This window comes from Manduca sexta, chromosome 28 (genome assembly GCF_014839805.1).
Source record: "Manduca sexta isolate Smith_Timp_Sample1 chromosome 28, JHU_Msex_v1.0, whole genome shotgun sequence".
Lineage (NCBI taxonomy): Eukaryota > Metazoa > Arthropoda > Insecta > Lepidoptera > Sphingidae > Manduca > Manduca sexta.
The window spans coordinates 17,286,350-17,309,737 of record NC_051142.1 but is presented as its reverse complement, the minus strand read 5'-3'; the positions used below and the strand labels follow the sequence as shown (position 1 = coordinate 17,309,737).

Here is a 23,388-nt window from a genome sequence, read left to right as displayed (position 1 = left end):
TTTCATACAAAGTTCAATTATTACAACTGATAACTGATTTTCATATAAAAATGGCTGTTATAATTTTTTTCATGATCTGAGTACACAACGTTTCTCAACATAGATACTTATGATAGTTTTGAAATCGATTATATTATGAATGTTGTAAAACAGCCCCTAAATATCGAATCCGATTTGTCGCTTTTAGGTATTCGCTAGTGATGTCAGCATTATTTGCTTTCGGAAAAGGTCCTCTAAAGCACCGCGTGTGGCCCTTGTAAGGGAGGGTTCGTGCTATTGCCCGCTTCGTCTAAGGCCACCTCTATGGAGATGAATATTGGTATTCGAGAACCTGAAATATGATATTCCTTATATCACTACTATGCGCTAATTCTCTAGCATGGATAGAAAAGATCTTTAAATTGTGAACGTCCCGTACCACTAAGAATTTATATAGAAAGTCTTTTGTTCCTATTTATGAAATAATGCAAAAAATGAAAAAAAAAAAACAGTTTTTATTGGATTTAAAAATATATACACAACGTATTCGTTATAAATGCTCCAGGATTATCTTGTTTATTTTATGCAATTGTAATTATACCTTGGACTATATCTTCACAACAATTAAAGACGAAAATGTATGATAGTTAGTACATATTATAATATTAAGTATAGTACGGTTATGTTTCCTAGTCTAGATAATATTTATATGGTTAATTATGTTAATAAAAATATATTTTAATGAATAATTATGCAGTTTATTTATTTTGATAAACTTTTTTTTCTCTATCGGTTGTATGATGGTAAACATTAACAAGGCTGCATTTGAACTCAATTTATAAAATGTGCTTTGTGAGGTATTGCATTACGCTAGTCGTATTATTAGAAAATAAAATATTACTTACGTTTCATTTCTCAGACATAATTAAGGGCTTTGAGTCTCACTATAATGGAGTAGATAATATTGAGGAAAACATTAACTAACTTAACATTAATTACTATCTTCTAGAAATAAATAAAAAAATATTTATAACAGTTTCATCAGAACTTATTTATCTTGAATGGTTCTGCGTGAAAAGTTATTATCTAGTCATTAATAGTGTCTGAAATAGCCGCGCGTGCGCAGAGAGGCGGGACTTGGCAGTCGGGCAGCCCCGCCCTCTCTTTCCCTCTGGCCTAGTCTATAAACTTCCTTGTTACGCCACTCCCTGTATTCTGTATGTCTAGCATTTATATATGCTATATGTATATATGCATACAGGCACGATATAGTGGCTCTACTATATCTGATGGTAGGTAGAGTCCTGATTGAATGTCGACTAACGACAGAAGATTACCCATCGCCATATTCGAAACCAGATATATAGACTGATCCCGAAATGCAACACTTATGTGAGCCACTATGGTGGGTTTTACTGTAATGTGCATAATATTTAATTGTACATGTACCCCAATGTTTTTAAGCGACTTCCCGGTGTTTAGATACTTCTTCCACCCTCGTATAGCTCTTTCCTTTTCCGTCTCCTAAATCTGCTGCGATAGCACTCATGAATATCTTCACAACTACTATAAAGATAGTCGACAGCTCTACTTTATCCTACTTGCCATCGTCACTACTCTATTATGTAAATACTAATCTTCCTCCTGTGTTTATTTCATTCCTATATGGTGGCGATACAACACATCTTTTCCAAAAAGATTCGGCTTAGATAGGCCATTTGCATTATATCAGTAGGCTCTGGGGTATCCAATCTCGGGCAAATTATGTTTTTAAAAACCTATAAGCGTTTCCTAGCATAGGCAATAAAATCGAGAACTTGCTACACTTCATATTCCGCCACTAGAATAGTGAGCGGTAATCTAAGAGTTTCCGCAGACAGCATTATTAAAATCCCGATTCATTTTATCCCGAAACGAAATATATAAAATAGATATATAGAGACGAGTTGAAAATATATTATTTTTCACTTCCATGTACAGAGGATGTAGGGATGTAATTTTTTTTCCAGCGAAGCGGAAGGCTACTGATAGACAACTGTGTTCACACATAATATCGTTTGCATAGGGTCTAAAATTGTACAGCTCCCAGCATCTTCGCGTTTACTGGATAGTAGTTGTCCATGATCGCTCAGAAAAATCGCACTTGGTTTGCATTTTTTATCATTATAATTTTATATCGCTTTTTGTTCTTAACTATTAAACGTAGATGCAGTCATAATTGTACATAATGAATGTACAGAATATTGCGGCGATGACACAGCCTCTGAGAATATTGTAAGCTCACTTATTTACTGGGAGTTTATGATTATTGAATAATAGTAATTATTTAATTTCAAATTATTATTTTTCAAGCTTTTGTTTGTAGGTACATTCATTGACTTGATGATGTATTAAATAAATTATGATTTTTTTTTTAAAAAAAGGGTACTTCTTATCAACGGATAATATTTATCTCGAAAACCTTTTCACGTTGCCGGAGCTGCATAAAAAAGCTATTGTGTGTAAAATATATTATAATATTTAAAGGCCTTAGTTCAAAAAACAACACATACTTACCATCACTTCAAAAATGGGGTAAAAACGGATAAAAGAAAACAAAATAAAATGTTTTAAAAACATTACAATTAATAAAAAATGTAACATTTTACAAAAATATATTTACAAACTATCTATATGGACAATATACGTACAGTCAGCGTTACATTCTCACATTGGGGTAACCAATTACCCCACTAAGCACGATATATAAAAATACTCCCGACTGTATTGCTTATCATAAAATTAACTTAAAATTATATTAAAAACACTGTGGGGATATCACTTTTAGAACGGATAAAACCGATAGCTTGTAGCATCCTGCAAGTTTTATAAGTATTGTGTAACGTTACCCCATCATAATATTTTTTAGGGCAAGGTAACATATCGAATAACAATAAACGCAAGAATGATTGAATCAAAGGATACGATCGTTAGTTTACAAGCATTTTTTGTTTGGGGTAAATTTATATTTATTTACCCAAATTTTAATTCAAGAATAACAACGTTTTACGCAAATAGATAATTAAATTTAAATACAATACTAACCAAATAATTAAATATTTAATAACTACAATAGGGCATGATATCTCTAAATTTATAAACTGTTTGGATTTAACATCTCATACCACGTACTTTAATAAAACAAAACTAGTAAAATTATTATACAGACTGTTTAAAAGTTCATTTGTAGACTTTGTAATGTTTTAACAAACTAGTGTTTTTTTACGAATAATTGCATATCAAAAAGTGTTATTAATTTAAAAATCGTCAAGAATGACGATATCTAAAAAGGTAGACATATAATAAATACCGGACGCTATAAAACAATCGATTTCATCCCATATTGCTGCGGGGTAGCTCCGGCCCCAACGGATAAAATATTTCTATAGTGATACCCCAAAGCGAGTAACTTTACATGTGTGAAAGAGAGAACAAATGCTTCGTTAACAATACTAAAATAATAAAATATATCTATACATCGTTAATTTAGAATTGTGTTTGGGTGTAAGGGGCAATCTACATCAAGCGTTAGGTTCCTATGTATCTTTACCCTTGGTAATCTCTCTCGAATAGCGATCGCACCTTTACAAATATGCTTTAAAATATTATGACAGTTGGCGTAAGTCTGATATTACCAATCATATTGCATCATTTCAACTCACGCTCCAAAATTTAATAATGTATATCCTAACGCTCTATGCTATTTTTTCCGCCAACACCCATCAATCTTCGAATGCGACCAAAATTGTAATATTGGCATATACAGGGTGTAAGTATTACGTATTAACAGGGAATTATATTTATTATAAAGTTTACACTCTGTATATTGCCACGTATGTTGTGCAACTTTCGTCAACCAATTGGGTACAGACAAATATCAGGGTAGGTTTGACGTACCTCTCCCGAGCTTTCAAATCTACAATTTCGTGAATTATTTTCATCCACAACACTTATCGAAAAAGGTTTTATATTTGTGTATTCTTCGTACTTTCTGATATCCAATAAAAAATAAACTATGTGGAATTAGTACTATGAATGTCGTTTCCGTAGTGAATTTTCATGAAAGGCCACAAATTCAGTAAATAAATAATACAAAATAACCCCAATTTACATTCTATGAATTTAAATCAATGGGGTAATTTCGGACGCCACAATAGCTTTAAAAAACACCTGCAACTATCACATTTTTTCATGTAGGCTTACAATTTGGCGATAAATTGAAACTGATGGGGTAATTTCGGACCACTAGGCACCCCAATGAAAAGATGTCGTATTTTCGATGCTTTATCCTTACCTTTTAGGTAAAAAATTGGACACTAAACAAGCTTTATACAAATACAGCTTATAAAAACATTTTAAGGTTTGCATCCACTTCACCACTTCACACTATCCTACTTTTCTGAGACAAAATAGAGCATTAAATATTTATTAATTTTTTATTCCATAAATTATGTAGGTTAGTCCGCTTACACTGGTTTGATAACATATTTCATAAGTACTATGGATTGTCTTTTATACGGTGTAACATAACATACTTGTTTTATCCAAGAAATGGATTCCCAGATGTGAAAAACAAAACTAGTTGATCTATACTTTCCAAGTACGAATAAATAGTTATGGGATTTATTTCTTGCAATTATAATAAGATCATGATATGGTGCAGTGAATACATACCCTTATGGAAGATTCTAATTGATATCATGAAAATTTGCTATATGGATACAATTATTTCAAAATATCCTTACGAATATAAACTTTTACTTGGCTAGAATTGATAGAATCATTTAATAGCTTTTAATATCCCTCCATGCTAACATTCACTCTTAATATACAGCCTTTTTAACAAGAGGCGAAACAGAACACTTCATATTTTAACTGTTTTAAAAAACTTCGGGTTCTTAAATGAATCTGTATTACATTTCAACGCTGCATCTTTCTGCGTCGCGGGTGTCTTCATTGACCCCAAATTCAATAATTGCAATGAGATATGATTAACATTTGTAGTTCAATATTAAATGCTAAACTTTGTAATAAATATTCGTGTTATATATTTTTATACGTAAATTATTTACAATATAATAAAGTTGTAATAGGGCACTTTATTTAACGCCAATAAGAATATCTTATACCATAAAATAAACATGATTTTTAATTACCGGGTCAAAAATGACCCCCGCGACGAATGTTCTATTATTTTCTATAAACACCTTAATCGAGAATCTCAAAAAAGATTAAAAATTTCGATATAAAATATTTAATCTACATCAATGATTTTCTAGGCGCTGCCGCAGTCTTAATATTATCAAGCCGATATTAGGAATATTGAAAAATTTTCTATGCGCTTTTCTGTCTAACTTAATAGCAAGTGAAAACAAAGTATCCGACGCGAGTACAATCGTAAGTGATCAAGTAATTTAAGGTGGTACTAAGCCATAAGATTATTTATTGCCTAAACGGCAGCGTTTAATCTTACCAGCTGATTGTGGTAATTTCCAACTATACTCACGATATGGGACAAAAATATCCGCGAACATTATTCGCATCTTCGCTACTGGGTTAAAAGTGATCCGACAAAAAAGCGTTTTTTTTTTCTTCATAATTTCATGTCTACAATCTGTCTCTGATGTGTTAATATATAATATTGTGTATACAAATGTAATTAAATCTCTAGTATCACTTGATATGAGCCGGAACATCACGCGTTACTTAGCAGCTCGCTGGAACAAAAAAACACATTAATAAAAGTGAATTGATTAAATTAAATAAAGTTTTCGAATAAAACTCATGATTATTATTACTTATTACCAACATTATAACTAATCACGAATTGGATCCACGAAGAAAACGATGAAGAGAGAAGAGATATATTAAAAATTGTAAAAAGGGAACGCCTTTGGTCAGCAATGGAACATATATGAGGTTTGAAAAAAAAAAACAATTACTTGGTCAACTCCCGCGTTGTGATCGGCCCCGTGAGTCCGGACCGAGACCTTGATCTGCTCAACTGTGCTCTTCGTTCAGCTGTCAAACCAAATTGACTTTTAAGTACTTAATATTAATGTATAATTAGAGCTGTTACTTTCAGATTTATAAAACTGCGCTATTTGTTGTATTTTGTCATAAAAAATATTTTTATGTTACCTTAATTGATATACTAAATGGTCATTTAAACCACTTAATCAAATTTAAAAAAAAATATTTGACAAAGCATCTGAAAGAAACGGCTTATTTCAGTAAGCAGACAACGGGACTTTCTGAATCATCTATTTATCAAATAATTGTAACCAGTCATTACAGTAATAAATATTTAAAATATCATTACATATTTTGCGAAAAACTTGTAGCGTTTCTCGATGGCTAGAAATATACAAATAGGGTCTTTTTAGACCCATAACTTATAACCAATAAAATAATAACTGATTACAAAAATATACACAAGACAACATCGAAAGCTATAGAGAAAAGTCCTATTTACTTAAAGAAAAACGTGCAGTTTAAGCGCGACATAATGAGTAATAATGCTCTGAAACTAAATATAGTAGATAATATTCCATACAATGAATAATATAAATTACTAAATTATAAAAAAAAATAAAGGATGCCTAATTTACAATAACTATTTTTTTCAGTCTGCCTTTTAGTAAATAACCTGAGCATATGCAGGCTGCCTAGAAATATAGGTATTAAAAATAACCTGGGCATACACAGGGTGCGTAAATATCTAGGTATTTTTATAAATCCTGGGCATATACAGGCTGATTAAAAATCAAGGCATATTTGTATGTAGAAATATTGTTAGGCCGAGTTAGTAGACATCTAAAAGCCTTATCACTTGTCTGTATGTTTCTAGTTGCGGCGTCGGTTCCCGCTTGGTGCGTAGTATACGACGGCCGCAATGCAGGGACTTCGTCATTTCTGGTTCAGCATTATGGACAGTTTAAAATTTATAGCTTTTTTTTATTTGTTGCTGTGCGAGGTGCAATATGTTATTTAGATAAAAATCGTAAAATAATAATGATATTCTATGTTGTACTATTATAATATAGATGAAATGAATGATAATAAAATATAACTAACATAGAATACTAAATAGTTTACAAATTACAAAAATGAACATTAGACCAAAATAGCTTGCTATGATTCTATACACGAGAGTTTTCAGTGCTAATATAAAAAAAAATACAAAAAAAGTCGATGGACTTTCAAACATTCTGTACAATCAATTTTTTTTCCGACGGCATCGAACCCACGTACCTTCAAGGCGGTGTAGTATCGCATGCACTAATCCCTCCTCGTCACTCAATTCCGTTATGTCCTCTACTAAATGTGTAAGCGTGCAAACATTTACCAACATTTCATATTGATTATGTAACGAACGCGCCGATGTCTTCGTGGTGGTATTTAATAGAGTATTTTACTATACTGAGCATTGTTGGATATATAATAGAATATTTAAATCGATTTTGAATCGATATTTTTTTTTCATAAAATACTTAACATATTTCAGAAATCGATTCCATGTTACAAGATGCTGTCGAATACGTCGAATTTTATGATACAGTAAAATACACTATTATAACCTCACTAATCCGTGATGCATGAATGATCGCTAAAGTGTTGCTGTGACATTGGTAAATCGTTATCTATGTGATGTATGATGATTGCAAATAAGACTCACATTCTCTTGCAGCGACCTTTGCTTAAATGAGTTCTAACGCACAACAATGATAGAAGCGATGGTGTATCGACTAATTTTTCGTTTCAACTATTTGATATTTGTGAATTTGGGATTTCTTTAGTTTAGATTTATTTAAAAGAACAAATACAAAAGTTTTGCAACAGGTATATAATATTTCGTGACAGATACGTACCGAATATCGTTTAATCTATTCATAAAAAAATTAACACCATTATAGAATCGATTTTTAAAATCGATTATCCGATATCGATAAATCGGTACACTGTACTTTGTTTTATATTGCCTGTAACTTACGGACAGATACTGTCCCACATTTTTATCTATCTTCCTATACCTAATTTGGCTATGAATATCTTACCTCCGGCTACTCTCGGATTCGCTTTTTTCCTCGGCCTTTCTCTACTGAACGCTGATCCGCTCTGTAAGGCTTCCATTAAACTGTAAGAGAAGATAAATAATTTAGTTCATATTAAATATTTTGTAATATCATATTAGACATAAATAAGTCAAGAGACATAAATTTTAAGTTGTAAAACTGCGCTGAACGCAATATAAAAAATTATATAGTTAAGTTGTATCGATCGCGATACGAGCCACTATTACAGCCAACTATCAGAAACAGTTTTACTCTAGCACTTTTACCATAACGTTAATAAATACATTATACATATTTACAGAATACAAAAACATTATTACCCCATCCTCTGTACCACAATTAAAAAACTAGTGAATATTAGGAACCGTAGTCTTACACTATAGTCAATTTGGTAGTCAATAACGAGCAATTAATGAAGGGAATGTTGTGAGTAGTGGCGCGTACCTGTCCATGACGCCGTCCTGCGCGCGCTCCATGTCGACGAACTGCTTGTAGCGGTGCTGGCGGTCGCGGCGCTCGCGCTCGGCGGTGGCGCGCGCCTCCCGCGCCCGCCGCGCGCGCTCCTCCGTCTCGCGCGCCACCACGTTCTCCTGGTGCGCCGCCTGCCGCCACAAACATTACATCAATGTTCGATTTACAAATGGTAGGTACAGATATATCATAACCACATTTTCCCGATTATATTAATTACCACGTAATAGGAAACACTTTATTGCTATTTACATAGCACATTTCCAAACTCAGAGCTGAATAATATTGAGCAGTTTTGACAAAGCTCGTACATACCCGATCCAATTCAAATCTAACCAATTTGACTAAATATTGTATAACGTACGCAATACAGCTACGTCAGTGAGGCTATCAAAAAGGTGAGAGGTATACTTATAACGTCAGGTGACCCGTTATTAAGCACTGGACATAATAAATGTTAATATACCTGGAATGAATCTTTGAAAGTCTTGATATCGGAGAAGAACTCCTCGAGCGTGTACTTGTGCGGGTCGAACACGTAGTACTCAGCCAGTTCGCCGTACAACGCCTCCATCTTCTTGAACATGGAGTGCAGCAGGTCGCACTGCTCGCGAGCTTCTTGGGCGAACGTCTGATTTGGTTTAGAGTTAAGGACATAATAACTGTCTACGGAATACAAGTGTAGGGTAAAACTATTTTACGAATTTTTCGCGGGTTTTATGTTATTTTCTTACGATGTTTCGAAAACGTTGCAGCCTTTATGGTCACGGGGTGGACTGAGATGTAGGTCATCCGAAAAGTCATAATATAATATTATGTATAGTAAGTTAGTAAAAAATAAGACACATGATATATATCAGGCGACTTCCACATCAGTCAATAAGTTGTACAAATGTATCAGCAGGTACATAAGATTTGTATGAAAATCATTTACTGCCTGAAGTATTGCGCATTTTTTTTTTATAAAAGGATACGCCCATAGTCTCGTGGAACAGGTCGTCGGGACACTGCGGCACCCTCGAGTTGTTCAGATCTGTCTCCAGCGCTCTGATGTCGTTCTCCATCTTCTTCAGAGCTTTCTGTAAGTTTTCCATTGACACTCGTGCGGCTCTGTGGATTGATTAATAAATTTAGACCCTAGATATGACAAATACTGAACACGCAGATAGTAGAGTACTGAAATAGCAGATAGCAGATAGAGTATAATCGCGATGGTTGACTAGATCTTTGAAGTAGGCGATAATTTATACTAAAATACACACGCATCTTTAAAAAGTCACAATTACCCATTATGGAATTGCACCCAAGAGTTTTTGTAGTCCATTTCACTTTCAATATAGTATCGTTACTTTGACAATATAATTATTACAAAAACATAAAAAAATATTTAAAATGGTTTGGATTGTACATTATACTCATTTAAATAATTAACATGTCTAAACATGCTGTATACAAAAGTTATCTTTATTTAAACACTCTGTATTCACCTGTCTATGTGCGGCATTTCCTCTACAAAGTTGAGCACTTCGGGGAACTTATTCTCTATCGTCTCCACTAAGTAATGCAGTAGTGTCTGTTTGTTCTCCAAGTCCTTAGTCGCTGTTAACTAAAAAATATATATCCGATTTTAGTAAACGATAATATCGATAATTTAAATTTATTATACATAGGGTGCAAGCGATAGTATCGTCAACATTATGCAAACGCCCAGAATTTGGATTTAAACTATGTGACAAGTATCGATATAATAAAATTCAGTAACGATTTTTAAAATCGATACAAACTAAAAAAGTATAACGAGGGACGCTTAAACCAATCGAGAACGATAGATGTGAGTAACTCACATAGAGGTGTACTAGAATCAACACGATTACAAAGCAAACCAACCTTTGTAAGGAAACTGATTTCAAATCCGTAAGCGCCCGCGTTATTCGATCCGGTGTTCATGTAGTTGCCGAGGAGAAGCAGTAGCTCTAGTATCTTCGCGAATTTCGCGCTCGATTTCACTTCTTCGCACGCCGCTGTTCCTGAGACTATGTCCTGCACAAAGGAAATAATACTGAATTGATATTGAAAGCCAGAGGGATCACAATTTATCAATTACCAATGTCTTAAAATTAGAAGTGAATTTATCTCCATATAGAGAATAATGCAGACGTGTACTCTTATGCAGACGTGTACGGTAATGACATAATGGCAACGCATTTGTCATGAAAAAAATAATTAATTGAGAGTGCCTGTTTTGTTGATCGAACCCAAGTCTGACATGCTTCGCAGCCTCATTCTCTCCTACTTCATACATAAGGAGGTCCGCCATCGTTTAATACCGTGTAACGAAGGAGTTTCTATTGTAATCCAAAAAGAATTATACACCCTTTCCCTTCAAATATGATCGTATCGTAGCGCTTAATCGAGTAGTAAAAACCTGTACTGAGAAAATCCTTACCTTATTGACCTCACACACCGGTTTGAGCTCTGATAAGTTATAACATTACATTGTTATCATACAGTAACTAGCCAATTAGTTCTATAGTCTAAGGAGTTTCCCACTTACCGGTTTAAGTTCAGAAATGATCTCGTTGTAGTGCTCCCTGAAAGCGAGACTCCTGAGCCGCGGCACGAGTCGCTTCACGTCTGCCACCGTGGCCGCGAACTGCTCCGCTTCAGTCAGCTCCTCGCTGCTGCACTTCAGCTCGGACAGTTTCTTTAGCTGGTCCGCTGGGGGAAGGTACTGGCGACAAAAAAGTTAAGTGAATTTTAGTGTGGAAAAAAGTACTGGAAATAAAAATATCGATAATTTAAATCGATGCGACGAAATATTGGTATAAATGAACTTTTTTGCATACTTCTTTAATCTTGGTATAAAATATATTATTCTTAAAAATATAAAACTAATTTCGTCTGTCTATTCTGCTCGCAAGCCACATCATCGTATCTATTTAAATATTTATATACAGTTTTTATTACACTTTAAGGCAACATCACTATATCGATAAAACTATATCGATAAATTTTGCCAGCTTTAAAAATAGTAAATATGCTAGTAGTTGTATAAACTGACCTGTATCAACAAGTCTAGAACATTCCCGGTGAGCACGGTGGTGTCGCAGCGCAACACGCATGTTCTTATGTGTTCGTACGACATGTGTTTCAGCGACCCGCCCAGCAGGATGGACAGGTTCTGTGCCGCCTTACTGTCCAGTACTTTTAGGTCTTTCACTTTCTTTAACGTATGCGCCCTGGGGAACATGAAGTTTGACGGTACATTAGCATGTATGATATGATAAAATGTCCAAAAATTGTAATGGAAGAATGAATTATTTAACTAAGCGTAAGGAGTTTCGCGCGAATCGGGTTACAACCTGGTCCTGCGCTTTTTCTAATTCTGTTGCCAACCAGAATTATGCTAGCACTATGACCTACAATTTATTTCATAATATTTGTGAAAAATTTAGATAATTTTTCCTTTTTTGACATACTAGTAAATAAAGCCTATGTTCCGCTGCATTATAGACTTACTTATCAACGGCATCCTCGTTCTTCTTGGCGACGGGTTTGCTAGAGAACTTCTGCGCCAATCCTGTGAGGATATCCGGCGAGGCCAATTTGTCTTCTTGCACCTAGTTGGACATATTAGCTTAGACAAAAGGCAGATAGATTACATTCAAATAGTGTAACAGAAAAAAGTAAACATCCTGTATGTAATTTAAAAATGATCCCACAAGTTGGTAACATCCTGTATATACATTTACGCTAATTTCATAACTTTTCTCCGTCTAAATAAACAAACCTATACAGTATTAACGGTATATCTAAATTGTTTGCTAAAACGTCAGTATGGCAGGGGTAAAAACCAACACAGAATAAAGTCGATATTGATGTACTGAGAAAGGTTACAATAAAGTTTATTTGTGCCTATTATACAAAATAATTTGCACACCCTATATAATCATTATGCAGCGTACATTACCTTAACCCAGAAAGCTTTCTCGGACATCTTCTGTGGCACTATCGTCTTCCAGTTAGCTCTCTTCAAAGGCCCCTCCACTTCCCACTTCTTCTTGGGCTTCAAGCCGTGAGGAAGGATATCAGGCTGAGGCTGTAATAAAAAAAATATAGCTTCAATACAAAACGAAAATAAAACATTTCGCCCCTTTTTATATTTTAGACAAGCAAACAAACACTAAAGCTAGGTCATTTGATGTTAACTGATCAACGCCTAAACACTGATAAATCCAATAAAACCGCGATGTCAGCTTTAACGAAAAGTATAAATATTAAGCAGTAGGGATTACAAGTTTGAGGCGATAGCTCCTTTGGTGTTCCATGTTTACTAAATCAAAATGGACTCACAAGTCTCGGCATAAATCCGCCAGGCGGCGGCGGCGGCCTGGGACCACCCATGCCGGGCATCGGCGGGGGCGGTGGGCCCCCCATGCCCGGCATGGGAGGGGGCGGCGGCGCTCGCGGTCCACCGGGCATTGGCGGCGGCGGAGGTGGCGGAGGCCCACCGCCTGCTGTAATATAATAGAGTCTTATAAAGAAAAGGCTTAAAGTAATACGATGACAAAAAAAGAATACGTTTTTTCAATAATATTGCCCTTCTAAACAGATTTGCTGTTTATTGGACCCTAAAATTAAAAAAAAAATGGTTCAATGTACAGACCACCTATTACTAACTACACAGTTTTATTGATCATTTATAATCTAATAGAATCACCATGAATAAATAAATAACTAAAAGCCTGGTGAGATTGCCTTTTAACTTAATAAAATACAAGACTGGGCCAAAAATGAATACGTTTTTATTGTTTAGAAAATAAAAAGCGTGATTTTTCATGAAAAAAAAAGTGAAAACATTTTAATAATAAACACATAAACATACTATATATCATAAAAAAGCGTGAACCAACCTGAAGGCATCGGTGGCGGCGGCGGGGGCGGCGGGGCACCGACACCTAGAACCACACCAGACAGGGACCGATATAGTGCTATAACATGCGTGTGAGCGAGACGGACACATAGAATATAGTGCTTCCTAAACATTCGAAAAATTGTGAACAGACAATCCTAGTTAACTATTGATACATGCGTCTGAGTGAGGCAGATACTATATGCATGGTAATATCATTTATTTTATAACCATAAATAAGGCAATATAGTATAGTCATCGCCAAACTTTATGTTCGCTCTGAATATGGCGTCAATAGTAACTGCGTCTGCGCATTCACTTTTCATATACTCCGCGACGCACTTCGTAGCGCCTTTCACAGGATAATTAAATATCTAACCTAAAGCTACACTCGAACATGCGCGTGAGTGTAATAACATTGTACTACCATGCTATGTTTACAATATATGTATGGTAACTTGTCCTGACTGAGCTTTTGCCATTTTGTGTTTGAAAACGAGGCTCGTTGCTAACTTCAGGCTCGACCAAATAATTGGACTTATCATTCTTTAATTCTTTACATCATTGGCCCAAATCGACTGGCTAAAGTACTACATAGTAACCAAGTTATATGAGTAAATATATATCATTCTCATGAGGTATAAACAAGCTTGTTAGTGTGATAGAGATAGAATTGTTTTAAAAGCGAACATGCTAATAACCCTTTGTACACTGGAGTGATATACTGTACTGATGGAAAAACTCATCTAGAAATATGAAATACATTAATTTTAATTTTTTATAAAAAAAAATCAACCTTAATTACATATCTGAACTAAACGAGAACCATTTAGCCAGTTCTAGTACTACTTCTCAATAAATCTCTAACTAGCATTTTCTAATAACATTCCTCACCCCCTAAACAACTACAATGTCCTAATCCCCCCCCTAATATAAGGATAATCATGCATACGCACCTGGCGGCGGCGGCGGCGGTGGCGGCGGCTTGAACTCGCTCTCTGCGCCGCCACAGAAAGAGACAGCGTGAGTACATGCGCGTGAGTGCGAGCGAGATGGGTGGAGTCAGAAAGATAACATGCTTTAGTTATACAGCGATTGCGGAGTAAATAGAGAAAAAATATTTGGATAGATCAAGATGTTTCTATATTTAAGAATATTTGAAACTATTAATGTTTAATAATAGGGGTGTGAGTACCTTTTAAAAATTATACATATATAGATAAAAGAAAAACTTAAGAATTATAAGTCTGTAACTTACTAGCGGCCTATTTCAAGAAACGATCCCAATCCGTTAATCCAGATCAATGTCAATAATAAACCAATAAAAAAAAACTATTTGTTAAACTTTATTCTGATTGGTCTATTTTCACTGTCGATCCGAAGAGGTAACGATTAGGGCAGTTTATTGAAATCGGTCCTAAGAATATATCTATAAACACTATCTTATTGCCTTTGAGATACAGTGCGTAAAAGTGTTCAGAAAAAAAAAACAAAAAATATACAATATAAATGTATAGATATGTATACAATAGTTGTTAGTAAGCTTACCTCCAGGCATCGGCGGTGGAAGCGGTTGCGCTGGACCGCCAGGACTTCCGATAACCTGAAAAAAATCACCTTTTGTCACACATACATCCGAATGGCTACGACGCCTTAAACAGCCTCAAAGATGAAAGTAACTTTTTTTTTAACAGGCGAAATCCTTTAATGGACTTCTTCCAGACTTGCCGGTATGAACCATCCGACTGTCTCTCCCTAATATCGAAGGTCGCGGGGTGCGCAAGTGCATGCAACCCTCGCAGGAGTCGGCTCTTGGGCAGAGCCAAAGGTCAAAGTAACCTAGAAATATCTATCTCATTACCTTAGCAATAGCATCTATATTCGCGTGCGTGACCCCACCAGGTCCGGTAGGCGAGGCGGCACTCTTCATACGCTCCTCGAGATGCGCCGCCCTCGCTTCCGCTTCCTGTCTCGCCGCTATAGCGGCTTCTAGTTTAGTCTTCAAGTCCTCCACTTTACGTTCCTCTTCGGCTCGGGATTTTTCTGGAAAATATAAAAAGTAGCAAGAATAGTGTTATTCTTATTCTATATTATTATACTTTAAGCGCGGTGACTTGACTCCACTGCACTTGATGTCAAATGAAGCCGAAAAAAACCGTTAACTAGAAAGGGATATCATACATTTGGAATGCATTCCTGTTGTGTATTAATTTGGCGTGAACCTTGTGGAATATGCATTATAAAACTCCCAGTAGAGTGAGCATTTCTAGTCACTTAAGACAGATGGTAAGGTAGGGGGAAATCTCCAGTCAGGCTGATGCGGTAGTTCTGCGGTGCTAAAAGTACTTCGATACGCCGTTTCGTCTAAAAAATATTAACTACCTATCAGTCCGTCGATGAGCGGCTGCACGTCTATGTTGAACCGTTGCGTCGCTCTGAAGTCCGGGTCGTATCCGTTCTTGTGCAGCACTATTTGGGTGATGCACTCCTCTATCAGTTTGTAGTACGCTGGCCTGGAAACACATACACATTTATAAGAATTAATTGGGTATATAATATTCATATTTCAATATCGATGACATTGATAATCGATTAATTTTAAGCAATCGATTAGTACAAAAAAGGAAATCGATTATTAATTTAGGTAAAACATCATTTATGATTTAAACGGATCTCTTCAATAATGGAACTCAATCCCTTCATTCCTCACCTTATTAGTTCATCATCCCTGATGAAAAGAAGATGCTGTAATATCGACAACAGATAAGGCTCGGCCGGCGTGTCCATCACCAGGTTCTTGACCAATTCAAAACATTCGTTGGCGTCGTTGAAATCAACTCTGAAAGCATCATTACAGTCAACGTCATTACCATTGTAATATCTATAAAAAAAGGGGAACTTTCGCTCCAAGAACACCCAGAGAACAAATATGTTCTACGCCAGTAAATATGTTTGTTTGGGCGCATGCCATACTAAGAGCTATCGTAAGTTGCACATGTCCAGAAAAATAAAGAACATTAGAACATTCGAGTCTTTTTTGCTAGCTGTATAGTTATCCAATACAAAAGAACGAATTACAATTGCATTATTATACCATCGAGCATCGAGTACTCACCTGACGTCATCGAATTTGGCCAAGAATTCGTCCTGATCGGCGGCCGCGTGGGAATCGAACACGTTCATCTGAATGAGACGAGAACCTTCCGCGCCGGCGCGTAGGTCATCTGCAACACAACCATTATCATTACCATTCATCTTTATCATAGTCATCATAGCTCTGATCATCATGACAGATGCCATAATTACAACAACTTACTAACTCTATAACATCATTGGCATTAGGGCATGCAATCCGATAATCGATAATCGATAATTTATCGGTTATCGGGCCATTCCAGAGGAACGATAAATATAGAAAAAAATACTGATAAATATCGATTATCGAAAAAAATCCTCTATTGCTTTTTTTACATTAGTTGCAAATAAATAATTATCGGTTTTCATCGGAAAATAAAAACGATAAGTTTTTTTTATCGATTATCGGAATATTCCGATAATTGCATACCCCAATTGCCATCAATGCACTACTGCTCCAATCTTGTTATTATTTATATACCAGCTTTTGCTCGCGGCTTCGCCCGCATAAGGTGATTTTCGGGATAAAATTCCTGCTGTATATTTTCCTGGGATAGAAAATAGCCTATAACCCAGGGTCAACTATCTCCATAGCAAATTCCATAAAAATCCGTTCAGTAGATTTTGAGAAAATCGATAACATACTGACAGACAGCAAAGGGGACTTTGTTTTATAATATGTATATAGATTATGCATTTGTATGTTATGCATGCTTATTAATAAGGAAGTCATACTTACCAATCAAATCATAGAGTCCTGTCCTCATGAATTCACTCCTCAGATGCAACCGAAACTCGAGTTCCTCCGGCTCTGTTATTATTGCGTTTATCAACTGCATGCACCCGTTCTGTAATACATAAATTGCCATAAATAATATATGCCTTAATTTATTTAAACCAAGGTTGATATTTTCATGCGGAATTTTTCAAATCTGTGAGGTAGAGCCGTTGCTATTCCGAGTAAAAGACGACAAAAAGGTAATATTGTGATTAGTTGAATCTATTCTCAAGTCTTTTCTCTATGGTAGTTTTTCAATGTATCGAACACCGGTGTCTGTATTTTGCTACAATTTCTTAGTACGCGCTGTGAACGCAGTGGAATACCCAACAATACTTTGTAATTTAAGGTGTTGGATGGTGTTTGTACTGTTTATCAGCGATTGTATCACTTACCATTAGGCGAACGACAAGCTTGTCTCGTCATTCAAAACAATAAAAAAAAAAAAATAAGATTTAAAATTTACAAAGGCATATAAAAAATCGCTCAACACATAAACTTTTAGACTTTCCATTAAGTCAATAAGACAGAGTAAACACAGCCAACCTCACCTTCAAACTCTCTGGCGCCTTGCTCTCCAGACCCTCGACAATGGGCAGGAACCGCGCCTTCCTGCTGGACTCGCCGGCCATCGTGATCGCTTCTAGAACCTTCTCGTGCCCGTTTGGAATGAGACATATCGCTGCTAGCACCTGAAATTTAAACGCAATCTTATTAAATTTGCATTGCCATTGTTATTACGATCGTTTTTAAAACTATTACTTACGCCATCTTTTTTTTTTTTTAAACTGATCATACATACTCCAATAGCTTTTAAACCACTCCAGTGTAAGATACGTTTAATATTTTAGCGAAAACAAATTGACGTTAGTTTTTACGAACAGCCAATCTCCAAATATTATGCGCTATTTTATGTTCACACATTCTTGCTCCCAATTAACCTTCGAAATTGGGCTCTAAGACTTTTATATTTTCCAGGAATTGCTATCATCAGTTTATGGATATAGAATTGACATTACCTTAGCCGCCTCGAGCGCGCAATGTGGTTTCCTCGCGTCAAGACTCCTGGCCAGCACCGGCAGAGCCTCGCGACAGTCGAACATAGTCCTTATACCCACTGTGTTATTCAAGATGGCGGATAGGCAGCGTATGCATTCGTACTGCACGCGATCGTAGCGGGAGTCACTGGAAAAGTAAATATTGGGTTGTATTGGATGTGGGGATGAATTGCCTTTGCTTATTATTTACCAGAAGCAGGCATTGGACATATGTGGCTCATGACGATAATTATGATTATCAAAAACAAGGAGTCTTAAAGCCATATTAGAAATGGTTACATTTGCAGCATTGTGAGTGTCCATGGTTGCCCACCAGCTCACAATATGTTCACGATCTGACACAAAACGTAATTCTAGTTTAAGATACAAAATATATTATAAAGCTGTAGTAGCATGTTTATCATTCCTTCTGCATAACAATCACTTTATTTACTTACCGATAAAATCCACTTCCGCTGTGCGCATGTAAATTGATGTAAAGTTTAAACGTCATCCAATGAAAGTCTCAATATATAAATGGGAGAAAATATTAAAGGCTAGTTTTTGCTCGCGACTCCGGCCGCGTGAAAAGTTTTTCCGGGATAAAAGTCTTGCTTTATATTTTTCCAGGATAAAACGAAACCTATACCACTCAGGAGTTATGTGATTTTCTATTAGTGATAATATCAAAATCGCTTTAATAGTTCATGAGATTAACGCGTTCAAACAAACAAACTCTTCAGCTTTATAAAATAATAAATAATACTAAAAACATTCGATAGGAGATAGAGGTGAAGACAGAAGTAATGAAAATCAAAATAAGGAGTATATAAAAAAAAAATAACAACACCAAATGCGAAAGTAGATTACTACTTTCGCATTTGGTGTTGTATGGATTACTATATCAGTAAAAATACACGCAGAAGAAGCAAAGTAGGAGAAACGAAAAGACAGATAGATGATCAGAAGGCTTCGGTTATAAAGAAGCATTGGCTACAACTACTAAATAGCTTAGTCCCGAAAAATACAAATATAAAAGAGAGTATATTTTTTATCGACCATTGGATATAGAGTCCAGATGAGGTAGTTTTCACTAACCACCATTTGCAATAAACGATCCCAATCCACATTTTAATCTATCTCAAAAATAGATCAATCAGAATAAGATTTTTCGAGACGCTTATAAAATAATTATTTTGATTGGTTCACTCTTGGTATCGGATTGAAGGTTATTGAGGTCGTTTATGGAAAACGTCTGTTAATCAGAAAGTGACATGAGGAGAATGGAGATCAGAACTATGATGCAAACAGATAGAACCATGTCAACTTACTTAGTATAACACAAATTGAGCGTGGTGAGCAGGCTCTCGATGCCCTTGGTGCCGAACTCCTCGATCCATGAGAGCGGGTTGTTGGTGAGGGATATCCTTAAGTTCTCCAGGCACCCGTGAAGCTTCCCCACTGACAGCTCGGGCTGGTTGAGATACGCCACGTAGTCCGACGGCTTCTCGAACTTTGAGCGGCCTTCCTAGAATAATAATACCGGCTTTGTATTAAAATTATCTTGATGTTACGAACAGGTAACCTACTATTGCTACCGCTGCTGCTGCTGCTACTACCACCATGTACATAGGTCTAGTGAGGGTTCGCAGACCTGAAATTCTTATGTTCTTCTGAAGTGTAGGTTCATTCGCACTGATTTTCTTAATCGTTGAAGCGAATGATAAATTTTAAACAATAGTTAATATACACATAACTTTGAAAAGTCAGAGGTGTGTGCCATGTTTTTGAACCTGTGGACTTTGGTCTCGTCAGCCCGATTCATTCCCAATAGGCTATAACTACTCCCAGTATATATTTTTTTTGTTTTAGCCTCAAGCTGATACTTACTTGAATGAGGCATTTAGGCATTAGTTACAAATAATGCCTAAATGCCTCATGCCAATTAATATGTTGCATAAGGAAAGTGGGAATTGTAACCAACCTTTAATGCACCTGGCTCATATAGGTATATCCACACCACCCTAAACATGACTGGTAAAGAAGTGCAAAACCAATAAAAAAAATTACCTGTGTGTTTACAAATTTGTACGCGACCAGCATCTTCTTTTTCTGATCTCTGGAGTATTTCCGTAATGGCTCCTTCTTCTCCTCGCTGAGATTCATGTCGGACTGGAAACAAAAATAGAAAAATGTTGTAGCCACACTAGGGTCATTTTTATCTATAGAAACAATATCATTAAATCAAATTTCATATTTGTGCTAACTGCTTTACAGGTAACGTAGCTAAAGTAGGTTTACTTATTGGTAAATACAGTTAATTACGTAATTACTCCAAACATAATCAATAATATCAGCCCTGTATTATATACTGTCCCACTTTTTGGCACGGGCCTCCTCTATTACTGAGAGGGATTAGGCCTTAGTCCACCACGCTGGCCTAGTGCGGTTTGGTAGACTTTACACACCATCGAAATTCCTATAGAGAATTTCTCAGGTATGCAGGTTTCCTCACGATGTTTTTCTTCCCCGTTAAAGCAAGCGATAATTCACAAAGAAAACGCATAATTTTTTTTTGAAAATCAGAGGTGTGTCCCTTTTGGGATTTGAACCTGCGGACATTCGTCTTTGCTGTTCGTTCCACAACCAACTAGGCTATCGCTACATAATTATTACCGTGGAACTACTCATTACAAAATCAATAACATCACTCACAAGCATCTCCTCAAACCGCCTGCACAGCTGGTTGTCATCAAGCGCGTCGATCTTGCTGGTGTACTCGGCGGTCACGTTGGGCTCGTCGTCGTCGGCCCGCGGCTCGGCCCCACGAGGGACGGTATCGTACCCTCGCTCGATGCCGCCGCCTGTCTTCTTCGGCCTTCCGAACCATGTGTCCAGCTGTTGACAAGTATGGTTGATTAGAAGCAGAAATAAAATACAGGCCCTTATCCCTGAAGGTGTGGGCAAACGCACACTTTTCGATTGTGTGTTCCGTCCCATGATGTGATAGGGGGCGAGGCTATAGTCATATTAGGCACGAATTCCAGATTCCAGACTGACACTGAAAAACCTTATATTTTTTAGTCTAACTAGGTATTCCAGTCTGAAACCTCACAGCGGTGTGTGAATCAGTGATTAGAAGTAAACATTTGGTGAGCCGAGGTTCGTAACCCGTTAGTGGGTTGCCCCCTGCATAGTCACTTAATTTTTCAAGGGTTGCAAGAGTTTAAAGCACTCACTCAAAGTCCGGTGTGTTTGTTGACAAGTCGACCCTTGTCAGGCTAAAACACGTATGTCAAGTTAAAAAGAATAAATATATAATTGAGGTCACTTTGGCATGACCGTATCAAAAACCTAATTTAGTTTCATTGCATAATAGTACTATTTTACTGTAGACCAAAATAATAAAACAATTGTATAGTACTCTACTTGAGAGTTGTAGTTTGCGGTTTCACTCTAATGGGAGTTTCTGAAAGCATTCAAAGTTTTAGATAGAAAACTTTTAAAATCTATTTCCTTTAAATCATTAAAGAAAGAAAGTGGTCGTAGTAGCTTTTTACTAAACAATTTATAAAACATAATATTATTATGTTAATAATAACTTCTGTAAACCGCATAGTGTCAATTACGCTTTTAAAGTGTCTTCAATATTATATATAATACTTTTTCTATACAAACACACGTCACGCCTTTATCTCTAAAGGGGTAGGCAGAGGTAGGCAGCACACTCACTTTTCGCTGTGTATGTCCCGTCCCATAACGTGTTAGAGGGCGAGCCTGTCTATCACTTATTATATTACATCAAACTCGTAAGTCACAAATCAATAGAGGCAACCAAACGTTTACAAATAAGACTGATAAATCTATATCAAAATAAAATCAGCGACAGATCGGAACAGATTTCATAACCAGACAAATATAAACAGAGAGTGATAAGATAGAGCTAACACATTCCTTGAATGGATCGATCGATAACATCACATTTATTGAGATTCAACATGATAGTAAAATCGCCATTTTTCCTTGATTCAATGACCAACATCAACAAGATAAATACACAATTAGTTACAAAAGCCCGAAGTCGATTTCCTTGACAGACAGCTCTCTACAGTTCTATATAGTATTTATACTTAAATTCTTATACTGGGTCATTTGGACATTGCGTTAATAAATGGAACCACATTAATTTACTTCTACTAACATTGTGACAAAAATTATTCATGAATGACGAATATATCACCAAAAATGTAAATTTTACTTATCTGATTTTCCTTTAGTACGAATATGATGTGTGTGTGAGTACATTTCTAACTGAAAGTGTGATGTTGCCGCTGCAATAAATTCTCTTCGAGTAGTAGTAGTGGGATTAGTTAGGGTAGTTGGAAACGTATACCTTTTTTATTGTAAAATGCTTTTTTCAAGAAGCATGTGATATTATTTATTACAGCAATGTCAAAATGACTATATAACGGGAAAAATGCAATTGCCTGGCCATGGATATGTTTCAAGAAAATAACCTCAGTCACTTTAACCAAAAGATAATAATCTTGCCAAAAAGATACTTAACCTTAGGTTAAAAGCAGGTTAACAAAAACAATGTTTTATTTATCTAAATAATAAAAACATAAACTGATGTACGAGTATATAAATTCCAATGCTGCCTACCATATAGGGGATAACAATGGCACAATGGATGTCAATGGCTCACTTCATTTGACAAATCGACTGTTACTTTTACTTCAGCTGGGCAAGGTACTCGGTTGCGTCTGGATATCAACATTATACACAATCAAAACTGACAGCTAAATGGTAGAGCCGTTCAGAAGCTAGTATTCAACGTAAATCAGGCTTGGACGTAGATTAAATGGCTTATATAGACAAATATCTACATCATCAGTGGCAGCTTACACCAGGGGCCTAGCGCGGTGGGTTTTCTGCAGAATCATTTTTTTAGATCCCCCC

At 36.1% G+C, this 23,388-nt stretch overlaps 1 protein-coding gene across 10 annotated transcripts in view; it reads right to left on the bottom strand.

The window, feature by feature from the left end:
* Positions 1–2,581: 2,581 nt before the first annotated feature.
* Positions 2,582–23,388, bottom strand: part of LOC115456239 (protein diaphanous) — a 49,985-nt gene continuing 29,178 nt past the window's right edge. For 6 of the 10 annotated variants that reach the window (XM_030185216.2, XM_030185214.2, XM_030185215.2 and 3 more), the window contains 26 exons: positions 21,142–21,324; positions 20,497–20,598; positions 19,758–19,954; positions 18,409–18,574; positions 17,941–18,081; positions 17,351–17,459; positions 16,592–16,700; positions 16,187–16,315; positions 15,859–15,989; positions 15,338–15,519; positions 15,025–15,079; positions 14,433–14,474; positions 13,478–13,522; positions 12,918–13,081; positions 12,535–12,663; positions 12,084–12,184; positions 11,626–11,803; positions 11,119–11,295; positions 10,452–10,604; positions 10,052–10,170; positions 9,539–9,674; positions 9,031–9,195; positions 8,538–8,695; positions 8,076–8,155; positions 5,961–6,039; positions 2,582–5,735 (listed from right to left, as the gene is read on the bottom strand). In XM_030185216.2, the coding sequence (XP_030041076.2) occupies positions 5,714–5,735; positions 5,961–6,039; positions 8,076–8,155; positions 8,538–8,695; positions 9,031–9,195; positions 9,539–9,674; positions 10,052–10,170; positions 10,452–10,604; positions 11,119–11,295; positions 11,626–11,803; positions 12,084–12,184; positions 12,535–12,663; positions 12,918–13,081; positions 13,478–13,522; positions 14,433–14,474; positions 15,025–15,079; positions 15,338–15,519; positions 15,859–15,989; positions 16,187–16,315; positions 16,592–16,700; positions 17,351–17,459; positions 17,941–18,081; positions 18,409–18,574; positions 19,758–19,954; positions 20,497–20,598; positions 21,142–21,324 (3,252 nt within the window). In that variant the 3' untranslated portion in view covers positions 2,582–5,713. The remainder of the gene's footprint in view (positions 5,736–5,960; positions 6,040–8,075; positions 8,156–8,537; positions 8,696–9,030; positions 9,196–9,538; positions 9,675–10,051; positions 10,171–10,451; positions 10,605–11,118; positions 11,296–11,625; positions 11,804–12,083; positions 12,185–12,534; positions 12,664–12,917; positions 13,082–13,477; positions 13,523–14,432; positions 14,475–15,024; positions 15,080–15,337; positions 15,520–15,858; positions 15,990–16,186; positions 16,316–16,591; positions 16,701–17,350; positions 17,460–17,940; positions 18,082–18,408; positions 18,575–19,757; positions 19,955–20,496; positions 20,599–21,141; positions 21,325–23,388) is intronic. The other 4 variants (XM_030185219.2, XM_030185217.2, XM_030185218.2 and 1 more) reach the window with 3 other exon arrangements.